At 49.9% G+C, this 19998-nt stretch overlaps 8 protein-coding genes across 8 annotated transcripts; 3 read left to right on the top strand and 5 right to left on the bottom strand.

Annotated features, from left to right (window-relative positions):
• Positions 1 to 136: 136 nt before the first annotated feature.
• Positions 137 to 1422, bottom strand: BO79DRAFT_290087 (prohibitin subunit PHB2). The gene is made up of 4 exons (XM_025688849.1): positions 1201 to 1422; positions 1073 to 1141; positions 663 to 1018; positions 137 to 605 (listed from the first exon to the last, which is right to left on the bottom strand). The coding sequence occupies exons 1-4, from the start codon at positions 1370 to 1372 to the stop codon at positions 282 to 284; spliced, it is 921 nt and encodes a 306-aa protein (XP_025535961.1). The 5' UTR covers positions 1373 to 1422; the 3' UTR covers positions 137 to 281.
• Positions 1423 to 1595: 173 nt separating this feature from the next.
• BO79DRAFT_201679 (putative polyadenylation factor subunit CstF64) lies at positions 1596 to 3119 on the top strand. The gene is made up of 2 exons (XM_025681593.1): positions 1596 to 1813; positions 1887 to 3119. Exons 1-2 carry the CDS (start codon positions 1765 to 1767, stop codon positions 2720 to 2722), a joined length of 885 nt encoding a protein of 294 aa, XP_025535962.1. The 5' UTR covers positions 1596 to 1764; the 3' UTR covers positions 2723 to 3119.
• Positions 3120 to 4118: 999 nt separating this feature from the next.
• On the top strand, positions 4119 to 11235 carry BO79DRAFT_273937 (putative SNF2 family helicase; the record flags this gene model as incomplete). The annotated part of the gene is made up of 5 exons (XM_025687552.1): positions 4119 to 4938; positions 4990 to 5134; positions 5186 to 5920; positions 5972 to 10825; positions 10908 to 11235. The coding sequence occupies exons 1-5, from the start codon at positions 4497 to 4499 to the stop codon at positions 11233 to 11235; spliced, it is 6504 nt and encodes a 2167-aa protein (XP_025535963.1). The 5' UTR covers positions 4119 to 4496.
• Positions 11236 to 11613: 378 nt separating this feature from the next.
• On the bottom strand, positions 11614 to 12950 carry BO79DRAFT_179955 (complex I 24 kDa subunit family protein). The gene is made up of 3 exons (XM_025680066.1): positions 12774 to 12950; positions 12352 to 12642; positions 11614 to 12276 (listed from the first exon to the last, which is right to left on the bottom strand). The coding sequence occupies exons 1-3, from the start codon at positions 12894 to 12896 to the stop codon at positions 11881 to 11883; spliced, it is 810 nt and encodes a 269-aa protein (XP_025535964.1). The 5' UTR covers positions 12897 to 12950; the 3' UTR covers positions 11614 to 11880.
• A 163-nt stretch (positions 12951 to 13113) lies between these two features.
• On the bottom strand, positions 13114 to 13869 carry BO79DRAFT_211034 (uncharacterized protein). Its single transcript, XM_025682933.1, has one exon. It carries the CDS (start codon positions 13860 to 13862, stop codon positions 13269 to 13271), a length of 594 nt encoding a protein of 197 aa, XP_025535965.1. The 5' UTR covers positions 13863 to 13869; the 3' UTR covers positions 13114 to 13268.
• Positions 13870 to 14073: 204 nt separating this feature from the next.
• aah1 (adenosine deaminase) lies at positions 14074 to 15310 on the bottom strand. Its single transcript, XM_025682934.1, has one exon. It carries the CDS (start codon positions 15209 to 15211, stop codon positions 14138 to 14140), a length of 1074 nt encoding a protein of 357 aa, XP_025535966.1. The 5' UTR covers positions 15212 to 15310; the 3' UTR covers positions 14074 to 14137.
• Positions 15311 to 15791: 481 nt separating this feature from the next.
• Positions 15792 to 17057, bottom strand: BO79DRAFT_258672 (NAD-dependent epimerase/dehydratase family protein; the record flags this gene model as incomplete). Its single annotated transcript, XM_025686317.1, has 5 exons — positions 15792 to 15939; positions 16006 to 16349; positions 16411 to 16706; positions 16762 to 16946; positions 17014 to 17057. 5 exons carry the CDS (start codon positions 17055 to 17057, stop codon positions 15792 to 15794), a joined length of 1017 nt encoding a protein of 338 aa, XP_025535967.1.
• An 847-nt stretch (positions 17058 to 17904) lies between these two features.
• Positions 17905 to 19165, top strand: BO79DRAFT_156688 (uncharacterized protein; the record flags this gene model as incomplete). Its single annotated transcript, XM_025678830.1, has 3 exons — positions 17905 to 18432; positions 18494 to 18658; positions 18749 to 19165. The coding sequence occupies 3 exons, from the start codon at positions 17905 to 17907 to the stop codon at positions 19163 to 19165; spliced, it is 1110 nt and encodes a 369-aa protein (XP_025535968.1).
• Between the last annotated feature and the right edge of the window lie 833 nt (positions 19166 to 19998).

Here is a 19998-nt window from a genome sequence, read left to right on the forward strand (position 1 = left end):
GATTCCGCTGGTAGAGATTTACGCCGCCGCATTCGTCCCCGCCGCAGCTCCGCTGCTACGGCACATCCATATTACACGATAATTTCATACACTGACTGTAATCACCCGACTTATGTAGAAGAGAAGAGAAACTGATCGCCGTTGCTCGAACCTGAGAATAACTATTTGTACAAGTACCCGATTCCATTCACCTGTCGTCCTGTCGGACAATCTTCATAGCGCCATGTCTTGCTACACCATTAACAAAGTCCCCATTGCTCTCCATCGGTCCATCCATCCGCTTATTTCGTATCGTCGGAGCCCGCGTTGACGTTCAAGCCCAGTCCCTGGCTGTCCAGGTACAGCTTGTTCCGGCCACCGTTCTCCTGCAGGATCTGGGCGATGTGGCGGGCGTTCTCGATCTTCCGCAGCTCGATGTAACTCTTGCTCTTCTTGATGGCGTCACCGATCAGCTCGGCTGAACGAGCCTCACCCTGAGCGCGCACAATGAATGCTTGCTTCTCCTGGCGGGCCTTGTCGACCAGGAATGCGGCCCGCTGGGCTTCCTGCTGAGCAACCTGCTTGGCTTCGACGGCGGCGGTGAATTCGGGGGAGAAGGTCAAGTGCTATGGCAGGTATTAGTGACATAAGTAAGAGAAGAAGCAACAGTAGGATGAGCATACCGTAAGCGACACATCGTCCAAGGCAATGTTGAAGCGAGCAGCCCGACGAGCAAGATTCTCCCGGACCAGGCGGGCAACGTTCTCACGCTGAGTGATCAACTGACTGGCGTTGAATTGTGCCACCACGCTCTTCAAGACCTCGTTCACAATCGACGGAAGAACACGCTCGTCAAAGTCCTGTCCCAGGGTACGGTATATTTGGGGGAGGGCATCGACACGGGGTCTGGACAGGACACGGCAGGTGATGTTCACCATCTGCAAGTCCTTGGTACCGGTAAGGGAAGCAATATTGCGCGGCTTTGCGCGGACATCGTAGATAATAGGAGTTTCGACCCAGGGAATCCGAAGATGAGTTCCTAAAAGGATAACTTGTTAGATGAAGCCAAATGCAGCACATTGGATATGCGTACCTTCACTGTAGATTTCCTTCTTGACACCACCTACTCTGGAGTACTTGATCGCACGGTGACCACCATCAACTGCAGTAGCCGTCAGTAAAAGCACCATTTCCACCCGTTATGCACGAGAATTAGCTCACCGTTAAACATCGAGTTGGAAACAGCATATACTCCAAGACCAGTGAGGAACAAAGTAGCGAGGCCCATGCCGGCACGAGGATTACCACCACCGAAGCCGCCACCAAAACCGCCGCGGCGGTTTTGGAGGGCCATCTGGAGCTTGTGCAACTGATCCCTAGGGTTCCCGGACATGGTGATGGGGGGAGATGAAGGTGAGGGAGAGACGGGGAAGAGGATTGGTGTAAGCGGCGTCACTTTGGCTTCGTCGCTTTGGAAGCTCGAATTCGCGGCAAATCAATCGCCCGATTCGTCACCGCCTTGGCAGATGCTGCCGCTTTTCGACATCATCTTCGCTCTACAGACTTATCTTTCATTCATCTCCCATTACTTCAAAGAACTTGTTGCCATTGCTTCTCGGGTGTTGCTCCCAGGGCATTGTTTAGTTCTTCTCAGCTTCTTGTCTCCAGGTTCCAGAGAATTTACCATCTCCTCCCTCGCGCATCTTCCTCATATCTCCAACACCTCCTCTTCAACCACCAAAACACCTATCTATACCATCCCCTCTTTCCTCCTCAACCACAATCATGGCTCCCGGAGCCGGAAAGAGTGTCTTCCTGGGGAATATCCCCTATAGTATGTCTTCTCCCTTTGACTTTCGTCCCCCACAACCACCCCAATGGCATTAAACTAACCCATCACTCTCCAGACCTCACGGAAGAACAAGTCAAAGACATCCTCAGCTCCGCCGGCACAGTAACCAAGTTCCGCCTGATGATGAACCCCGAGACTGGTAAACCCAAAGGTTACGGTTTCGCCGACTTCGCCGACGCCGATGCGGCCGCCTCCGCTGTCCGCAACCTGAACGACTACGAGATCATGGGCCGTAAGATTCGGGTCGACTGGCCACACAACAATGAAAAGGACTCCATACCCCCCGACTACTCCCAGCTCTCTGCACCCGCTGTCCAAGACGGCTCCCAACAGCAACAACAGCAACAGTCCGCGCCTCTCCCTCCTCTGCCCCCGGGTGTCGAAGTTCCTCCGCATCTCGATTGCCCCAACGCCATCTCTCAGACACTCGCTTCCCTGCCCCCGAACCAGCTCCTCGATGTCCTCTCCCAGATGAAGTCGCTTGTTATGGCGGATCCCGCCAGAGCGACAGAACTGCTACGCCAAGCCCCTCAGCTCGCCTACGCAATTTTCCAAGCCTTGCTGCTCATGAACCTGGTCGATTATGGTGCCCTCGGCTCGGTGGTGGAACAAGCAAGCCAACCTAGTGCACCTGCGCCCCCTCCTGCCGCCGCGCAAGCCTTCCAGCCCTTCTCCGCTGTACCGGGACCGGTGTCTACGCCTCCAATGGTCAATACTCCTTTCGCTGCCGCTGCACCGCCGCAACAACCTCCGCAGGCTATGCCAGGACAGGAAGAGCTTCTACAGCAAGTCCTCAGTATGCCGCAGGCTGCGATCGATGCGCTCCCACCCATGGAGCGCAGCCAGATCATGCTCCTCCGGCAGCAGTTGATGCAGGGTGCTATGCGGTGATTGGGCAATACCTCATATCTACCCCTCTGAATCTATCTTATACCCCCTCCCTCTCCCTCCTATCCCCTAAATGAGGAACAAAAAGGAACCGGGCGCAAAACAGCATCAGGCAGCACCTCTGATGCAGGATGTCTCGGAACGAACAACCTACTTTGTTCTACAATCCTCATTATCTCTCCATCTTGATGTTAGCAACGTCATGGCTTTCATTGATTGACTGATTGATCAACAACCGGAACCGGGTGTGAGTTTTGGCGCAATACGGGCATGTTGGTGGGGTTTCAAATTGCGGGTTCTTTATTTTTCTTCTACTGAAGTTGCGAGACACGGGCTGAGATTTCCCTCTCTCTTTTTCCTTACTCGCGAAGTTCCGGAATGTACATGATAGTATAGCAGCAGCTGTAGCGGATATCCCAGCAAATTGGTTTTGCTTCAGACAGACCAGCAGTATTGATTGTAAACTTCTAGTATTCTATCCATGTCCTCGTCTTAACCTGTATTACTTTCTACGGTTATAAATTCCCAAATATGAATACTATATCCCCAGGCCACATACTATATATCAAGTATCTTCTCTATATCCTCGTCGTATTTTGTATTACTATCGTAAATTATAATATATATGCATTCCTGCCTCTCGACCACATACTAGAACCTCCATATCCCGATCGTAACTCGTTATAATTCTCCTTAGTAAATTGGTAAATTCATAACCCATGCAATCTATTCTCTAGACCACATAGAAAGTACTAGTACCACATCTATACTACGTTCGTATCTACTTATATTAGTAAGTGAGTACTTTCCTACTCATCAAGAATTTGAAGAGATGTGTTTTGTTTTCTGACTAGACCACATACTAGTTCCCCAGTACCTACTACTATCTCATCGAAACCCTCATCTTATCTAGTATGTATCACTTCTTCCCTTGTAATTAACCCAAGTATGTAGTTAGCATTCTCCAGATTAGTAATGATAGTAGTATCTAGTACAACCCCCTGCCCTGATATCTCCAAAGTACATACTCAACACTGCCTTCCGAATCTATTTTACTGATTTAGCTATATTTTTCTCTTTTTGGATTTACTTGCGTGTATATGTGCTACAGTTAGACTGCGTAGTAGCTGTATAGTAACGATGGATACTGAAATACCGCGTACTAGTATCCATCTTCCTGTCTGGTCAGTGTGTAGCTAGCTACATTTTGAAGTAGCGATACATCATAGTCTACTGTGTGCCAGGCACCAGGGGCACATCTATGAGAAGACGTCAGTAGTAGACAGCATAATGCACGACAAGGCAGAGGCCTGCTTATATTGTATCTAGATAGTCTTGCTACCACTCCGTCTACTCCCATATCAAGCAGACCACTCTCAAAAACAACACAATACAAGCCCTCCATAGTTCCTCGCCGTGCACATCTCGCCATGGGTTCACTCGTTTTCCAAATCCCCCCATACAACAAAAACTGTCTCGTGAAGCTTCACAAACAAGCAGCACACCATGGCGACAGCCATTCACTAGTAGGAAAAGTTTTCATAAGCCCACACACGGCCTTTCCCCCCAAAATTTCCTCTGCCATGTTTCTCTTGTGTTATGTCCTCTTCCTATCTATCTCTCCTCCATCTCATCTTTCACTTTGTATCTCCTCCACGTGACCTTTTTCGACCCTATCTTCACCCTCCATCACAACATTCGTTCAGTGCTTCTGAAGCTTCAAGTCTTCGTTTTGATCGTTCGAACCTCTTTATAAAGATTCTCTGTAGTCTTTAAAATGTCTTCTTCTCTGAAAAGAACCTTGTCCTGGTCGTCGGATCTTCCGACGCGTCCTTCGAAACGGATGGCGCAGGAGATGCCCGAAGATGATGCTATCCTTTCTTCGGATGAATATGATTCAGACATCATGGACTTTGAGCGTGACGAACCTGTCCATCCTTCTAGCGAGGATGAGTACAACGAGAACGGTCTTAATCTTATGTTGCCTGAAGTAGTCCGGTCCCAGTTGCCATGTGGTCCTCGATCTCCTCGGACCCAGCTCGCTTTGCATCTCCCTCCCCTCCATGACCTCAACGACATCTATAAGTCGATCACAGAAAAGGCAGTGGAGCTGGGATTTGACCGTGTATTGTCCCATCTAGGCTCAAGACGCCTTCGCATTGCGACTGTCTGCTCCGGCACCGAGTCCCCTATTCTGGCTTTAGAAATGGTTCAGAAACGTGAGTGATCTGACATTAGCCTTGTCTATATCGAAACTAATTTGTCTGTAGATCTACAGGAGCAGTTCGATATGACTTTCGAATTCCGTCACATCTTCAGTGCTGAGATCGACCCTCTCAGACAGGCGTACATCCAGCGAAACTTTCGTCCACCTCGCCTCTTCCGTGATGTGAGGGAACTCAATCGTCGTGTAGCGTAAGTAGAGCCCTCACTTTCTGCTGTTCAGGCCTAACTCGATCGCACTAGTCAAACAGCGTATGGGTCTTTGGAAAAGGTTCCCAAGAATCCTGATATCTTGGTTGCCGGGTTTTCATGCGTGGACTTCTCGAATTTGAATAACAAACGGAAAACACTTGATGATAAAGGTGAGTCGGGAGGGACTTTTTGGGCCATTATCCGGTACGCAAAAGCCTATAGGCCTCCCTTGATCATACTCGAGAATGTCAAAAGCGCCCCATGGAAAAAAATCCAGACGTACTGGCAGGACATCGACTACCATGCCACTCACCTCGACGTCGACACAAAGGCATACTATCTGCCACAAACACGGGAGCGAGGATACATGCTCTGTGTCGATAAGAAAGCCACGGACAAGGATGAATCTTCACGGTTCCAAATAGGTCGTTGGTCACGCACCATGACTGAATTCAGGCGCCCCGCTAGCTCTCCAGCCGGCATGTTTCTTATTGACGCAGATGACAAAAGGCTCGAACAAATTGAGTCCGATATGGCGACACGCGCAAAGCTGGCTCGTAAACCGGTAAACTGGGAAAAATATCAGGCCCGCCATCTGTCTTACCGTCAGGATAACGCTCTCGGTGACAAACGCCCAGTAAGTAAATCGCAGGACGATGGTAGCTGTCGTATGCCCGACTTCTGTTGGAGAAAATGGATGGCGTCCTTGCCAGAGCGCATTTGGGAGACTTTGGACATGAACTTCCTGCGCAAGATGGCAGAAGGTTACGACATGCACTTCAAAGAGTCAGTGACAATCTCCTCTCTAAACAACTGATTGAAACTGACCTGTATTAGGAGATGCATCGAACTCTCACAGGGGATCGAACGTGAGATAGACGTACGGGCCCCAGGAATCGTTGGGTGCATCACTCCAGCCGGTATCCCATATATATCGACCAGAGGCGGCCCTCTCTGTGGTCTCGAGTCGTTGGCATTGCAAGGCCTGCCTCTCGACCGACTTCTACTGACACGTGAAACCCAGCGTGAGTTGCAAGACCTTGCAGGAAATGCAATGACCTCTACGGTCGTCGGTGTAGCGATACTGTCTGCATTGATCAACGGACATAGAATCCTAAAGCCAGGCCAAGGCGCACCAATCGAAAAAGCATCATCTCGCAAAAACCACCGTGTTCTGCCTCAAGACGGTCATTTGATGACACCACATGACATACAGCTCACCTGTGCTGCTCGCACCGATATTTCGCAACTCCAGATGCGGGCAGCAAGCAGTGCAAGATACTGCGTCTGCGAGAGACAGACTAACATAAGCCCGGGTATCTTGAGATGCACCTTATGTCACCACACGGTCTGCTCCGAGTGTGGAGGTAACCCTTCACATGCTTTCGAACGCTATGATGATCTCCACCGCACCATGCCCTTGGACTTTGTTTGTGAACTCAATCGTGATTTGCCAGCTAGATTAGTGATTTCTGGCATTTCTTCAGATTGTTATGCGTCTTTGGCTCGCGACACGTCGCTGAATTGTCCTGCGTATGTCTGGAAAGAGTTTTTGGATATAATTGAGCCAGCTGTTGGCGATGAACTCCGGATCCTGACTATCAAGCGGAGCGAGATCTGGACCATCCAATATGAAGGCAAACACTCTTTCTTACGTCTGTTGATCAGTGCGTCCAGCATTGAATGGAATTTGTTTGCCAAACCTCCAAAGGATACTCCTGCACTTTGTCTGATACGAGAGATCCTGTCTAAGCCCATTGCTCGCATGACACCTGTGTCTGCGTCACTTATGGAGGGAGATTGGGAAGTCTGTGGGCCTCTGAGCTCCAGACGGACGCTGTATTTCTCCGGATCTGGCGAGAAAGTCGATTCTTATGAAGTTGAATGCGGCCTCAATACTGCAGAGGTTGATGGAACAGATCGTTGGACGAAAATTCAAGTTGAAGGTCCCGATTCAGCGGTGGCGGGCCTAGAGGCAGACATCCGGGGGACGTATGATCTTCTGCCAGACTGCGGTACGGCACACGCTTCACTGCACAAAAGATCAGCTGGTGAGTACGATCGCCCGGTATTCCTCTTCCTGGACCCGACGAAGCTCGGGGATGCAAACAAAGATTTCTTCGTATTTGCCTGGGACCATGAACGTGTTCGCGGTTACGAACAGAGAAAGACCATCGCAGAGGTGTCCCACTCATGGCGTTCACCCAAAGCAAGCGAGGTTCCACAGCCCGTTCACATCTACTTCCGTCAATGGATTAGAGCTCCCAAGGTGGCCCTGAACCTGTACCTCCCTGGCGCACCTATCTCATGCCAAAGGTTGAATGAGGCGACCAACATCACGATTTCCCGATCAGGGTGTCATGAGGCTAATATTCCTTTGCTCTCATTTAAAGCAGAACCTGCAGCCATGGAGGTGCATTGGAAGAAAGAATCGTGGGAGATCATAAACCCAATAGACTCACCATCCTTGCTTCAGGACCTCTCTTGGCTCCTACAGAAAGCGGCAGTCATCTCAGGCTTTGAGGACTGGAACGCAGCCTCTGACACTGACACCCCTGGTGAGAACGGTAACTCGACATGCACATGTGTGCCGCTGAAACCGCGCATGATATGGGGCCGTGACAATAGAGGACGGATCATGGCCTATGAAGATCCATACGATGCAGCTCTCTATGAGCGCCAGGCGAAAGCAAGACCCCCGCCGTTCCTGATCTTCCGAAAGATCGATGAGCAGGGCCTGGCTGACTTGCGGGTCACTCTCAACGTCCAGTACCTATTGCATCAGGCGTATGATAAGTTGGTGCAACATAGTATTGTCAAAGACGTGTCGTTTCACTGGCGCCTGGTCCCGAATTCGTTCGATAGTAGAAACGCCATGTTTCCCAAGTTCAAGCTTACAGACAACAAGTCTGACGTCGCAGCTCCACAGCCGCCTAACTTCCGTCTGGCTCTGCGGCCGGAGCAACTGAGATCACTATCGTGGATGGTCCGGCAAGAAGATGATGATGTCCCACCGTTCACGGAAGAAGAGACGGAGGAGGCGCTGCTTCCATCGTTGATGTGGCGCGCAGAGGGGCGAGTCACCAGTCAGAAGGCTATTCGAGGTGGTGTCATAGCTGATGATGTTGGTTACGGAAAAACAGCCATCACCTTAGGCTTAATCGATACGCAGCATGGAAGGGAGCGCCTGCCAACCCCTGCGGAAATTGACGGGTTTATTCCGTGCAAGGCAACTCTTATCGTTGTGCCGCAAATTATGATCCAGCAATGGCAATCTGAAATCTCCAAGTTTCTGGGTTCTAGATTGAAGGTCTTGGTATTCGCACAGGCGAGTTCATTCGCAAAAGTGTCCATAAGTGACGTTCGGCGGAGTGACATCATTCTAGTATCCTGGTCAATCTTCAACAACCCAGCATATTATGAGAAGCTCCAGAAATTCACAGGCACTCCTCAGGCTCCCAAAAAGGCAGGGCGAAATTTTGACGCATGGTTTAAAGACGCTCAAGTCGCACTGAAAGAGCAAGTCCGAATTTTGACCAGCCAGGGTCCAAGCGCGCTTCTCGCGTCGATTCGTCTTAAGCGACAAACTATCAAGGGTTCTCAAACACATCTCACATATTGCCCGTCCCGGCGCCTCCGTGGTAGTCAGTACGTCAAAGGCAACCACGCGTCAGAACAAGAGGGCCATGAGGTATTGGCGGAGATATCGAGTGGTGAGGATACCGAGACAGAAAGCGAAACCGACACCCAGATGCTGAGATCGAAAACGGACCAGTACCTCAAAATCCAGAGTCATGAAAAAGATGAGTCGGCTGAGGAACCTGCATTAGAATCAGACGATGACACTCAATATGAAGATTCTGCGACGGAGGACAAGCAAGTCCGACCAGGTCTTCCCAAAACAGCTGGCCGAAAGGCGAAAAAGTGGGACGATCGAAAGGTGTTCAACATAAGCAAAAGCAGAACTCAGGATTGGGGGGCCGTCAGAACCCCGTTTCTTCATATGTTCTCTTTTGATCGTCTTGTCATCGATGAGTTCACATATGCAGACCCGGAAAGGCTCAGCCCGCTCCTCTCACTCAAAGCTCGATCGAAATGGGTACTGTCAGGGACACCGCCTCTCAATGATTTTGCCGACGTCAATGGCATTGCACCTTTCCTCAATGTGCATCTCGGAGTAGACGAGGATGACCGTCGATTACAAAACAAATATGTCAAGCTGCGACTCAAGCAGCGCTCTGCTGCGGAAGCGTTCCAATCGTTACGGGCACCCTATAGCCAAATCTGGCACGAACGTCGACACAAGCTAGCCCAGGGATTCTTGGACCGGTTTGCACGGAGAAATGTTGCTGATATTGACGAGATCCCATCGTCAGAGCACATAATTGTGGTCCAGCAATCACCGGCAGAACGAGTAATCTATCTGGAACTCTGGAGGCAGATTATGACATACAACCGCCAGCTCCGTCGAAGTGGCCGAGGAAGATTCAGCAGTGACCAAGCCAACCGGTTGGACGAGATTATTGGAACAAGTTCAACGGCCGAAGAGGCGTTGCTCAAACGTTGTTCATCCCTAGCGCTTCATGATCGATGGAACGAAGACGGCGAGCCCGAGCTAACAACATGCGCATCCCTGATCGCCACCAGGGAGGAACAGCTCAATGATCTCAAAGACGAAGTGAATATGGAATTGAAGTTGGCAGCGTGGCTTTACTGCCGTTTTGAATTTGATTGTGAGCACCTTTACAAGTTCATCGAAAAGTTCTTCGAAGACGATTTTGGTGATATGGCCATCACCCGAGAAGTTTATTCTTTCTTGAGAAAAGCATTCGATGCATCGGACGTTGATGACTGGGTGTACTTCTTTGATATTGCTGAAGAGCAAGTGCCAGGTGATAATAGCAGCTCGTCTGATGCAGAGAACGATAGCGAGAGCAGTGAATCGGTGGCCAATGACCTCGATAATTCTTCCAAGCCCACGGTCGCCAAGCAGAGCAACCAGCGAACCCAGGCCAAGAAAACCAGCGGCAGTAAGGATTCTGAAAACGACGACGATGACACAGACGTTTCGCTTCCCAAGAAGCCCGAGCGAGCTGGCGAAGCCGAACCAATTCTGAGGGAAGCCATAACAGCCATCCAGAGGCTCATCGGGGAATGGGCACTGCGCAAAAGCGGCATTAGGTTTCTCTCAGCTGTGCAGCTTCTGCTAACAGGTGCTGGACTTCCGCAATGCAATGGTTGTTACTGCGGGTTGCAAGGTATCGAGGACACAAATGTCTCAGGATCGTGCGGCCATACTCTGTGCAAGGATTGCGCTTCAAAAACGTTGGAAAAAGAGGAGTGTATTGTGAATGGATGCCACAGCCCAATAAAGAAGTTCAATATCATCGCAGGATCCATGCTCGGAGAGGATAGCGTCGATGAGAGTGCAGAATACGGCGGCAGCAAGTTGGACAAACTGATTGAGATCCTCAACGAGATCCCCAACGACGAGCGGGCCCTCGTCTTCATACAATATCCCGAGCTCATCGAAGTCGCGTCCAAGGCACTGGATCTCGCCCAGATAAAGCACACAGCGATCTTAACGACAGACCGCAAGTCAATGCAAAAGATCGCGGAATTCCAAGAGGCAAGCCTCCAGGAAGACAAAGTGTTGATCCTGAATCTTGGAGGGGAGATGGCGGCCGGATTGTAAGTTACCCTCCCTCCCTCCCTCCCTGCCACCCCCCCTCTCCTAGGGTTGTTGTAGCTTGTGCCTAATGTAATTCCGCAGGAATTTTCAATCGGCAAATCACGTTATCTTTCTATCTCCTATGAACGCCGAGACACAGTATGATTATGAGTCCGCAATGACCCAAGCCATCGGACGGTCCCGGCGTTATGGGCAAAGGCGTCACGTTCACGTCTATCACCTACTGGCCAAGCACACGATAGACGTGAACATCTTTCAAGAACGCCGAGACAAGATATTGATAGAAAGGGACGGCAAGGCCGAGCTCGTGGCTCACGGAGAAGCCTTGGATGGCAAGGTGATCAAGTGTGAGGGGCCGCCCTTGGTTTTTAACGACGCGTTTGAGTGTTTGGAAAACCTCGTGCAGTGAGTTCAGTGAATGGTAGTGCGCGAATATTCTGGCTTTCCGCCTTGCAATTTGGATTAGCGAAGGGCGGTGTTCAGATTTGGTGTGTGCGTATTTGTCAGAGTTAACTTCATCGAGTCACTGTGATTAGGAAGATTGAATTTGTGCTTCCCAGATAGCAAGACGAACTCGTAGTTCACGGTCCACGTGAAGTAGCTCCCGATAGGAAAGTGCATGTCCAAGATATTCATGACCAAATCGGGCAGAAACACCACCAGCAAATCAGTCAGACGTTCTTTTCTTATCCAAATTAGTAGAGTCCAAGGGCTGCAGTAACTACCTCATACCCCAGCACCGCAGCCCAGAAACAGGATCAAGGGTATGGATACTGAAATCCCAATTAACAATGAAAAGAACTGCATTGGTTACTGCTAACGAGATCCTCTATGGTAGTTGACATCAATCCCACCATATCCGACTTTCCCCCTACGCAAAAGAGAGAAATCAGAAACAACGTACTGTACATAAGCGTTACCTGGTGGCCCGTCCAGTTTCACCAACCAGGGCAGAAAAGGAAAAAGGAAAGGGGGAACATGACAGGAATTGGAACCATCCAGCACACGGTATCGAAACTATATTGTCTGGCTCGAATTATGGGTTTATCTTCATTTATTGTGTTTGCTCGTCCAAAGCCCCGTCCTTTCTCATCATCGTAGCCGGGTCCCACACGGGCTCGATCAGGTTGGTCAATCCCGCGCTGTTCTCGCATGTGTCTCTGCCGCTCAGAGGACCCGGAGCGGGCACCTTGACCGTCTGGCCAGCCTCGGTGGCCGTGGCGGACTCCTTGAGAGCGGTGAGCAGCGACTTCATCGATTCGGGGGTAAGGTCCTCGTAGTAGTCGTCGTTGATCTGGACCATGGGAGCGTTGACGCAGGCACCCAGGCATTCGACCTCGACGAAGGTGAAGAGGCCGTCTTCGGTGGTGTGTCCGGGGGTGATACCCAGGTGTTCCGTGATCGCCTGGACGATCTTGTCGCTACCGCAACCACCGAGCTGGCAGGGTGTCTGCAATGGCTTGTCAGCGATGACGAAGACGAGGAAAGGTATGGCACGCGAGGTAGAGAGTCTCCAATTTCATACCGTCGTGCAAAGCTGAACAAAGTACTTGCCAACCGGCTCACGGTTGTACATGGTATAGAAGGTTGCGACTTCGTAGACACGCATGGGGGGCATCTCCAGGAGACGGGCGACCTCGTTCATGACGCTGATGCTGGTGTAGCCGTGCTGGCGCTGACCAACGTCCAGAACCGGCATGACAGCGGCCTTCTTGTACTGGGGGGGATAGCGCTTGAGGATCTCATCGATGAGCTTGAGGTTTTGCTCGGTGAACTTGAACGGAACATTCGGGTTGTTATCGCCTTTGTTGCGGTGCTGGAAAAAGTCAACTGGTTAGCAATGACGCCCTCGCAAACGATATGGCTTTTTGACGCGCCATTGGCAAGCGAGATAATATCCGACATGCCGCCAAATCCGAGTCATCCAGAAGAGTGCTTGGGACGTACCACGGCAAGGGAGTCGCTGAAGCGTTGCGGACCAGCCGAGAAGGGTCTGAATTGGGTCTTGGGGATCTGCTGGAAGAGCTGGCGGCCAGTCCGCGGGACGGCGGGAAAGAATTTGGAAGCCATTGCTGGCAGAGGAGAGGGGACTGAGGGTATGGGGAGGGGATTGGAGGACTTGATCTGATGGATTGAAGGTGAACGACCGACTTGGAGTCGAAGAGGCGTTTTGCGGGAGCTGCGGCTGACCAATCAGCGCCGACAGATTACTCCCGCCTTGTGCCAATGAACGACCCTCTCGACGGCCTTTTTGCAACATCACAGCTTCTTCAACACCATCAAAAAAATCATGATATAATTTATTCGGCTTTAATCTGGCTTGCAGATTTATTGGGACTAACAACAGGCACCCCCACAACTCAATCTCTCTACAACGCCTTCGTGACACCTAACCGACCGGGCCTATAACCCAGCAACGCATCCGACATCCCCAACAGCCCATTACACATTTTCCATCTTATACACCTCATACGCGACCTCCTCATACGGATGAGCCTTAATCAATGCCTCGACTGCCTGCAGCATAACCGACCGTCCCAGACACATCACCTCCACCTTCATCTCCTCGACCGTCTCGACTGTCCCAACTTCACCAATGGCAGGATTCGCACCCTCGGACGGCAGAAATTGGCCTTGACCGGGCATCTGGAAACAGCATTTTTGGTACTTGCCCCCAGGGAAAGTTCCCGCTCCGGTCGCGAAGACGGCTTCTTTACAGGCCTCGAGGTCGGAGTGCGGGACGAAGAAGACGAGTTTATAACGGTCGGGAATGGGAGCAGCAGACATGGTTCGTTTCTGGTAGGTTCGAAGACAGGAGATCTTCTCGATTGTGGGGATATTTGTGTTGGTGATGCTCGTAGACGTAGGTCGCGTAGAGGGTGCTTGTAGAGACACGGAGAGCGGAGATCTGGATGGTGATGACGATGACGATGATGAGAATGTCCGGGACAATCTGTACGAACGGAAGTTGCGGGAAACCCGTAAGGTTGGCGTGCGGGGGATGCAACAGGTCAGCGGGGAAATGGTTGGGGGCATCTTGCAGGGTAATAGTAAGGAGTAGTATACTCCTTGTGTCTATTGCTCATTGGAATCAATGTCTGGTGTTTGATGCGCCGCGGGCCACACTTGAATCTAATCTTAGTCATTGGCATGCGATCAGATAAACTATGACTCGGATACCACCAAATGAGCTACAATCCACACTACAATGTTTAATTAATAGTTGAGATCACGCTTTATTGAAATATGCATCTATCATCTACTCATTACACCAACACCATAACCCCCATCTATACCATCAAGTAACCAACCTAACCCAAATGCGCAAACTTTCCAACATGGTCCTCAATCCTCCTAACCAACTCCAACTTCCTCTCCTCCTCAATCCAACTCTCACTCACACTATTCACCGCAATAGTCTTCCACTCCAAAACACTCAACCCAAACGCCTCCTGCACCGCACAATAATTATCCAAAATATAACCTCCAAAGTACGCCGGATCATCACTATTAATCGAGAACTTGACCCCATTATCCAAGAACTTCCGAATGGGCACCTCCCCAACCTCCTTCACACACTTCAACTGCACATTCGACAACGGACAAACCGTCAAGAGAATGCCCTCCCTCGCCACTCTCTCCATGAGCACCTCATCCTCCACCAACCGAATCCCATGATCAATCCGACTGGCGCCCATCTCCAACGCCGTACTAATATACGTCGGATCGCCCTCCTCGCCCGCATGAGCCGTCAACCTGACCCCCCTCTCCCTAGCCGAGGCATAAATCTCCCTGAACATATCCTTGGGCGGGCCAACCTCAGATGACGAATACCCCAACCCATGCACAACCTCACTTTCAAAGTGTCCATTCTCCAGAATCTTCTGGTAGGTCTTCTCCGCGGAGTCAACCGGCAAATGCCTCACAAAGCAGAGAATCAACTTGGTCGAGAGACCCAGCTCTTTCTCGGCGCGCTCACACCCCGCCACGAACCCCCGCACGATGGTCTCGTACGGAATGCCGCGGTCCTGGTGGACCTGGGGATCGAAGAAGACTTCGGCGTGGTGGACGCCGTCGGCATGCGCTTTTTGGAAATAGGCCCAGGCGAGATCGGAGAAGTCGGACTCGTGGTGCAGCACGGACATGCCGATGAAGTAGAAGTGGAGGAAGTCGTCGAGCGAGGAGAAGTTGCCGTACCGGGCGGTAAGGGTGTCGATGGAAGTGTATTCGGGGGTTTGGGGCAGTTGGACGTTGTTTCTAGAGGCGAGTTCGAAGATTAGGTCGGGGGTGAGGCAGCCCTCGAGATGGACGTGGTGTTCGCATTTGGGCAGGCCCTGGAGGAAGGCGTGCCAGTGGGATTCTTGGGGGGTGTTGAATTGGCACATTTTTGTAGATGTCTCTTTTAAGTAGGGTGTAACAAGTATGTAGAAGATAGTATTCGTATATAGAAGAACAACCACAAAACCACAAAAAAAAAAACCGAGGGACACCCACGACCTTATAAAATAATCCTCACAACCATCCAAGAAATGACTTGAGTATCTATCCCAAAGTGGTACTCCGTCCGAGGCAAGCTAAAAAGTGGAGCGCAGATTGAGTCAAATGATAAAATCCCGCAGCCAAACAGCGATTGTTCCTGAGGCCCCACTCCTTGCCCGGTGGGTGGATTTCGTCAGGCCACGAGACAACGATAAGCTTCTTTTTCTTCTTTTTTCTCTTGCCTTACGTTTCTCTGCGCCGCACCTTTTCCGCCACGCTGAATCAGCACAGCAGGCACAGATAAGGCCTGATGCGGATTAGGTATAGTTTTAGTTAAAGTTTGGGACACAGATGAGTTGATTAGCTGTTTGTATGCTAAGAATTTTCGGAAATAATAAAAGAGATGAATAATATTATTCAATATCTAGACGTGGCTTTTGCAAGATAGTACTCTTCGACTACCGTATATGACTCCTCTCCACAAATCTATTTCTTCAGATACTTAGGGATCTCTCGTCCACTGGGAGGATTCTTGATAAATTCATTCAGTTCAGTGCTGAACGTGCTCTCCCACTCCTCGGCATCGGATGGCGCCCATCCCAAATTGCGAGCGAGGACAGCCTTCGTACGAGAGCTGTTTGAGAGAATAAGTGTCAGCAATCACAGCGAGTACGTAAGAAGAAGATGAGTAAAGACATACTTTGACGCAAAGCCAAGTTCAGCACTAGATGTGTTGCCAAAAACCCATTTCTCGCCTGCTTCCTGGATAGTGATCTTCGCCACCTCACTAGAAGGGAAAACGCCCAACTTATGGCCGGCCTTAGCCAGGTATTCCGAGAACTCCAGATGCGAGTGCTCTCCAGTCTCACAGAAATAGATTCCCTTTCGACCAGAGGGGATCTTGATGCCTCGGAAAATGTGCTGAAGTAAGACCAGGTGTAGGGCTGCCAGATCCTCGATATGCACGTGGTTCCAAACAGTATCCCCCTCAGAAACAACACTGCAGCTGCCTGTACGAAGTGCATCCGCGATCATGGTTGGAAGCTGCATGGGAAAGCGGTTGAATGGCCCACTTCCAAGACCAAAGATCGTTTGGTGCCATTACAATGTAAGTAGTCACACCAGAGGCCTCGCTCTCTTCAATCACGGCAATGTCGGTAGTTCGCTGGAAGTATGTTTCACGGGATTCGCGATATTTCTCATATGAGTAAATATCCTCGTCATCAGAGAAGACATGGGTATCAATATACCCCTCTGTATACGGACGATCGCTCAAGTTTGAGGTTCCGGAGATCTGGATATAGTGGACATCGGCGTTCGTAGTTTCGCGCCGCACACCTTGTCCCCTAATCAGGGCTTGCGCAGACGGAGTGTGCCAGCCAGCACCAGCATGAATAATAACTGGGATCATGTCAGCAGAACTCTGTATGACAAAAAGAGGTTGTCATTCACATACTGTCGAAGCCTTTACCAACCTCTTCCAGTCTATCCAGCTCGTCGAAGCTTGAGAATAGTTCTGGAGATACACCCAACTCCCTGACTTTTGTAGCCTGTGATTCAGATCGAACCAAGGCCGATATTTTCAGATTAGCAGCCCACGTTTCTTTGGTCCTAAGGATGGCAGACAAAACTGAGCCTCCACTGTAAGTAAAATCAGTTAGCAGTTTTCGTTTTTGGTCCGGTGATTTTCAAGATTTGAGGGTCTTACATATAGCCGGAAACCCCGGTTATGAGAAGAGTCCGCGATTCCATAGTTTGGAAATGATTTAGGGAGGTATCGGAAGAAGAGGATTTCAGTGAAATGAGTTAGTTATGGAATTATTCTGGAAGAAGGATGAGGACCTAAATCTCAGTGTTCTTATATAGACAAATATTCACATTATGGCATCTAAGTCCCAAAGTCATCAAGTAGTATTTCTAATAATTCATAATTGATGACATTTATTCGAGTTCAGTAACATCATGGCTCTTGTTCCCTATGTTGCTTGCTACATCCGAACATAGTAGGATCCATACAATTCTCTCGGATACGGATGAACAACTTCCACCTTGAAGTCATCAATGTTCGGGAGTATGGAGGTTCAGAATCCGATTCCGTTTGCTACCTAGACAGCAAGGCATGACCCCTTATGGAAGTGGCAAGTCAAGAGAGCGAACTTCCGCCATGAGGACTGGCGAGTCAAGACTCTCGACATGGCAACGACCCACTATCTAGTAACTATATAACAGTACAGACTTTGGGGTGACCCACTATCGAGTCAGAAGTTTCGACGTCGCGTTAGACTAGCCAGTTCCGGCCCAGATCCAAGAACTGAGGGCTACTCCGGAAGCTTCCGGCCATATACCTAATGCTTCAGCTGGACCTACGTAGTATGTGAACTATATCATGATGAATAGACAATAGTGCAACGAAATGTGGATATCTCAAAGTATGTATAGGTATATCTTATGCATTTGTGCTCTCTTCGCCGATCATCATATACTACTATGTCATCAAGATCCATAAACCAAACTTGATACTACATCTTATGGCATAAATAGCCACATCAAACCCCCCTGTAAGTCCCTAGAACATCACGCTCTGTAGCAACTCTTCAAAATGTTGTCTAAGCTAGCTTATCTTACTCTCCCTTTCTGTCTCAGCGCAGCAGCGCTGAGCACCCAGAAATGCCCACCTGTCAAGGGCATCCAAACCTACCAAACCACGCCCCAAGATGGCCAAGCAGACGGCCAATTCACCTCGTGCGACAACTTCTTCGACAGTCCCAAGATCCAGGGCATCAATGCTTCCTCCTACGACTGGTGGTACTTTGACGCCATTGGTACCGACGGTGTGTCTTCTCTTGCCGTCGTCTTCTTCGTTGAGGCGAATCGGTCTGGCTTCACCGTCACCGAAAACTTCACCAACATGGACTTCATCCAAATCTCCGGCACCTTCCCCAACGGTACTGTTTTCAGTGACTTCCTCTTCGCCGACAATGCAATCGTTTCCACCAACGGCGATGGATCCAGCGGTCTTTGGAACAACACCGGTATCTCGTGGGCTGGTAGCCCCGATCTTCAGTACTACGTCCTGACCCTTGATGCCGAGGACTTGGGATACAAGGGATCCTTCTCTATGCACTCGGTCAGTATGAAACATGATCTGCTACGAATTCAAGGAATTACTAAGAGATCGACTCCCACAGATCGCTCCGCCCCATTACCCTTGCAGCCCCAAACGAGGCAACGTCTCCCTGGAGGTGCTACCCGGCGTCGGCTGGGCCAATGCTGTCCCTGATGCCGAAACCACAGTAAATGTGACCATCTTCGGGTCCGAATTGAGCTTCGTGGGAACGGGATACCACGACAAGGTGCGCCAACCCCCATCCCTCCCCCTCCCCCTCCCCCCTTCAACCGAAACAAAAACAAGGAAATAACAAATACCTAACAACTGACTCCAGAACTGGGGCGTCACCGGCTTCATGGATAACGTCGGCAGTTGGTACTGGGGCCACGCGCGCATGGGCCCCTACTCGCTCGTCTGGCTTGACGCGCTCGACCCGGCTTATAATGAATATGCCAGTGGCTACGTCGCCTATCAGGGCCAAATTCTGGTTGCAGAGTGTGATAACATGAAGGTTCGCCCCATTGGTGAGAATGCTACTTTCCCCCCTACTTCTGAGTCGCTTCTCCCCGACGGGTTCAAGATCACGGTCGATGTGCCTGAATTGGGGCTTTTGGAGGCGCAGCTCACCCCCAACTTGGCTACTTTGACCAAGCCTGGCTATGGTCGCTGGATCGGTTCCGTTAATGGTTCGGTTAATGGTGTTACCTATGATACGGGTGTTTCTGGGTTTGAGATGTTTGATTTCTTTTAGAGGATGGATGCAGGATGGGATGTAAGATGCGTTGGGGGGAGCTATGACTATAGAGTTGTCGCAGGAGGTGATAGAGGGAAGGAGAGGATAAATTGAGAATTTGTACAATACGATGTATCTTGGTGGGAAATGAAGGTTGTAGACTAAATCCTGTATTTATATAGCTTATCTCGTTTGAAGTGAGCTGCTCAGTACTTCCGAGATTCTGCTGTCTTTCTATATTGATCAATACAATGGGAATCATCGATAGATTGGAGCAATTGAATTGTACTATAATTCAAGACCCATATATATTTGAAAAGAAAAAAGAAAAAAATAATAATAATAATAATAATAATAATAATAATAATAATAATAATACAACTCTATATTCAATGCGCCAAAATAAAGCCTAAATCTAGCCAAATAATCCTAATCCCAAAGCAGCTAGCCGGGCCTAGGCCTAGTGAGAAAATTAGCATAGACCCGGTGACCTGTGGAGGCCGCGGCGCACTGTTAATTCGCAACTAAGGCCCGGAATCACGCCGAGTCGGAGACGGCCGATGCAGGCAGCCGGAGAACGGAGATTTGCACACACACACAAACCCCCTTCTAGTATGTTCGTATTTGGATAGTAGTTAGTCTATCTGATAAGATGGGTAAGAAGATAGACTACTCACATATTTGATAGATAAGGCTTTCTAGAAGATCGGTTTCCTGCGGATCAGCTGTTCAGCCCTAAACTTTATGTTGATATCTACTACTGGGTATTATCGATATGCATGCACATCAACTTAATCCGTCTGAACGCTCAAACTGATATTAAAACTTGTGCTAGTAATATTCTAACTGCG

This window comes from Aspergillus costaricaensis, assembly GCF_003184835.1.
Source record: "Aspergillus costaricaensis CBS 115574 unplaced genomic scaffold BO79scaffold_34, whole genome shotgun sequence".
NCBI lineage: Eukaryota > Fungi > Ascomycota > Eurotiomycetes > Eurotiales > Aspergillaceae > Aspergillus > Aspergillus costaricensis.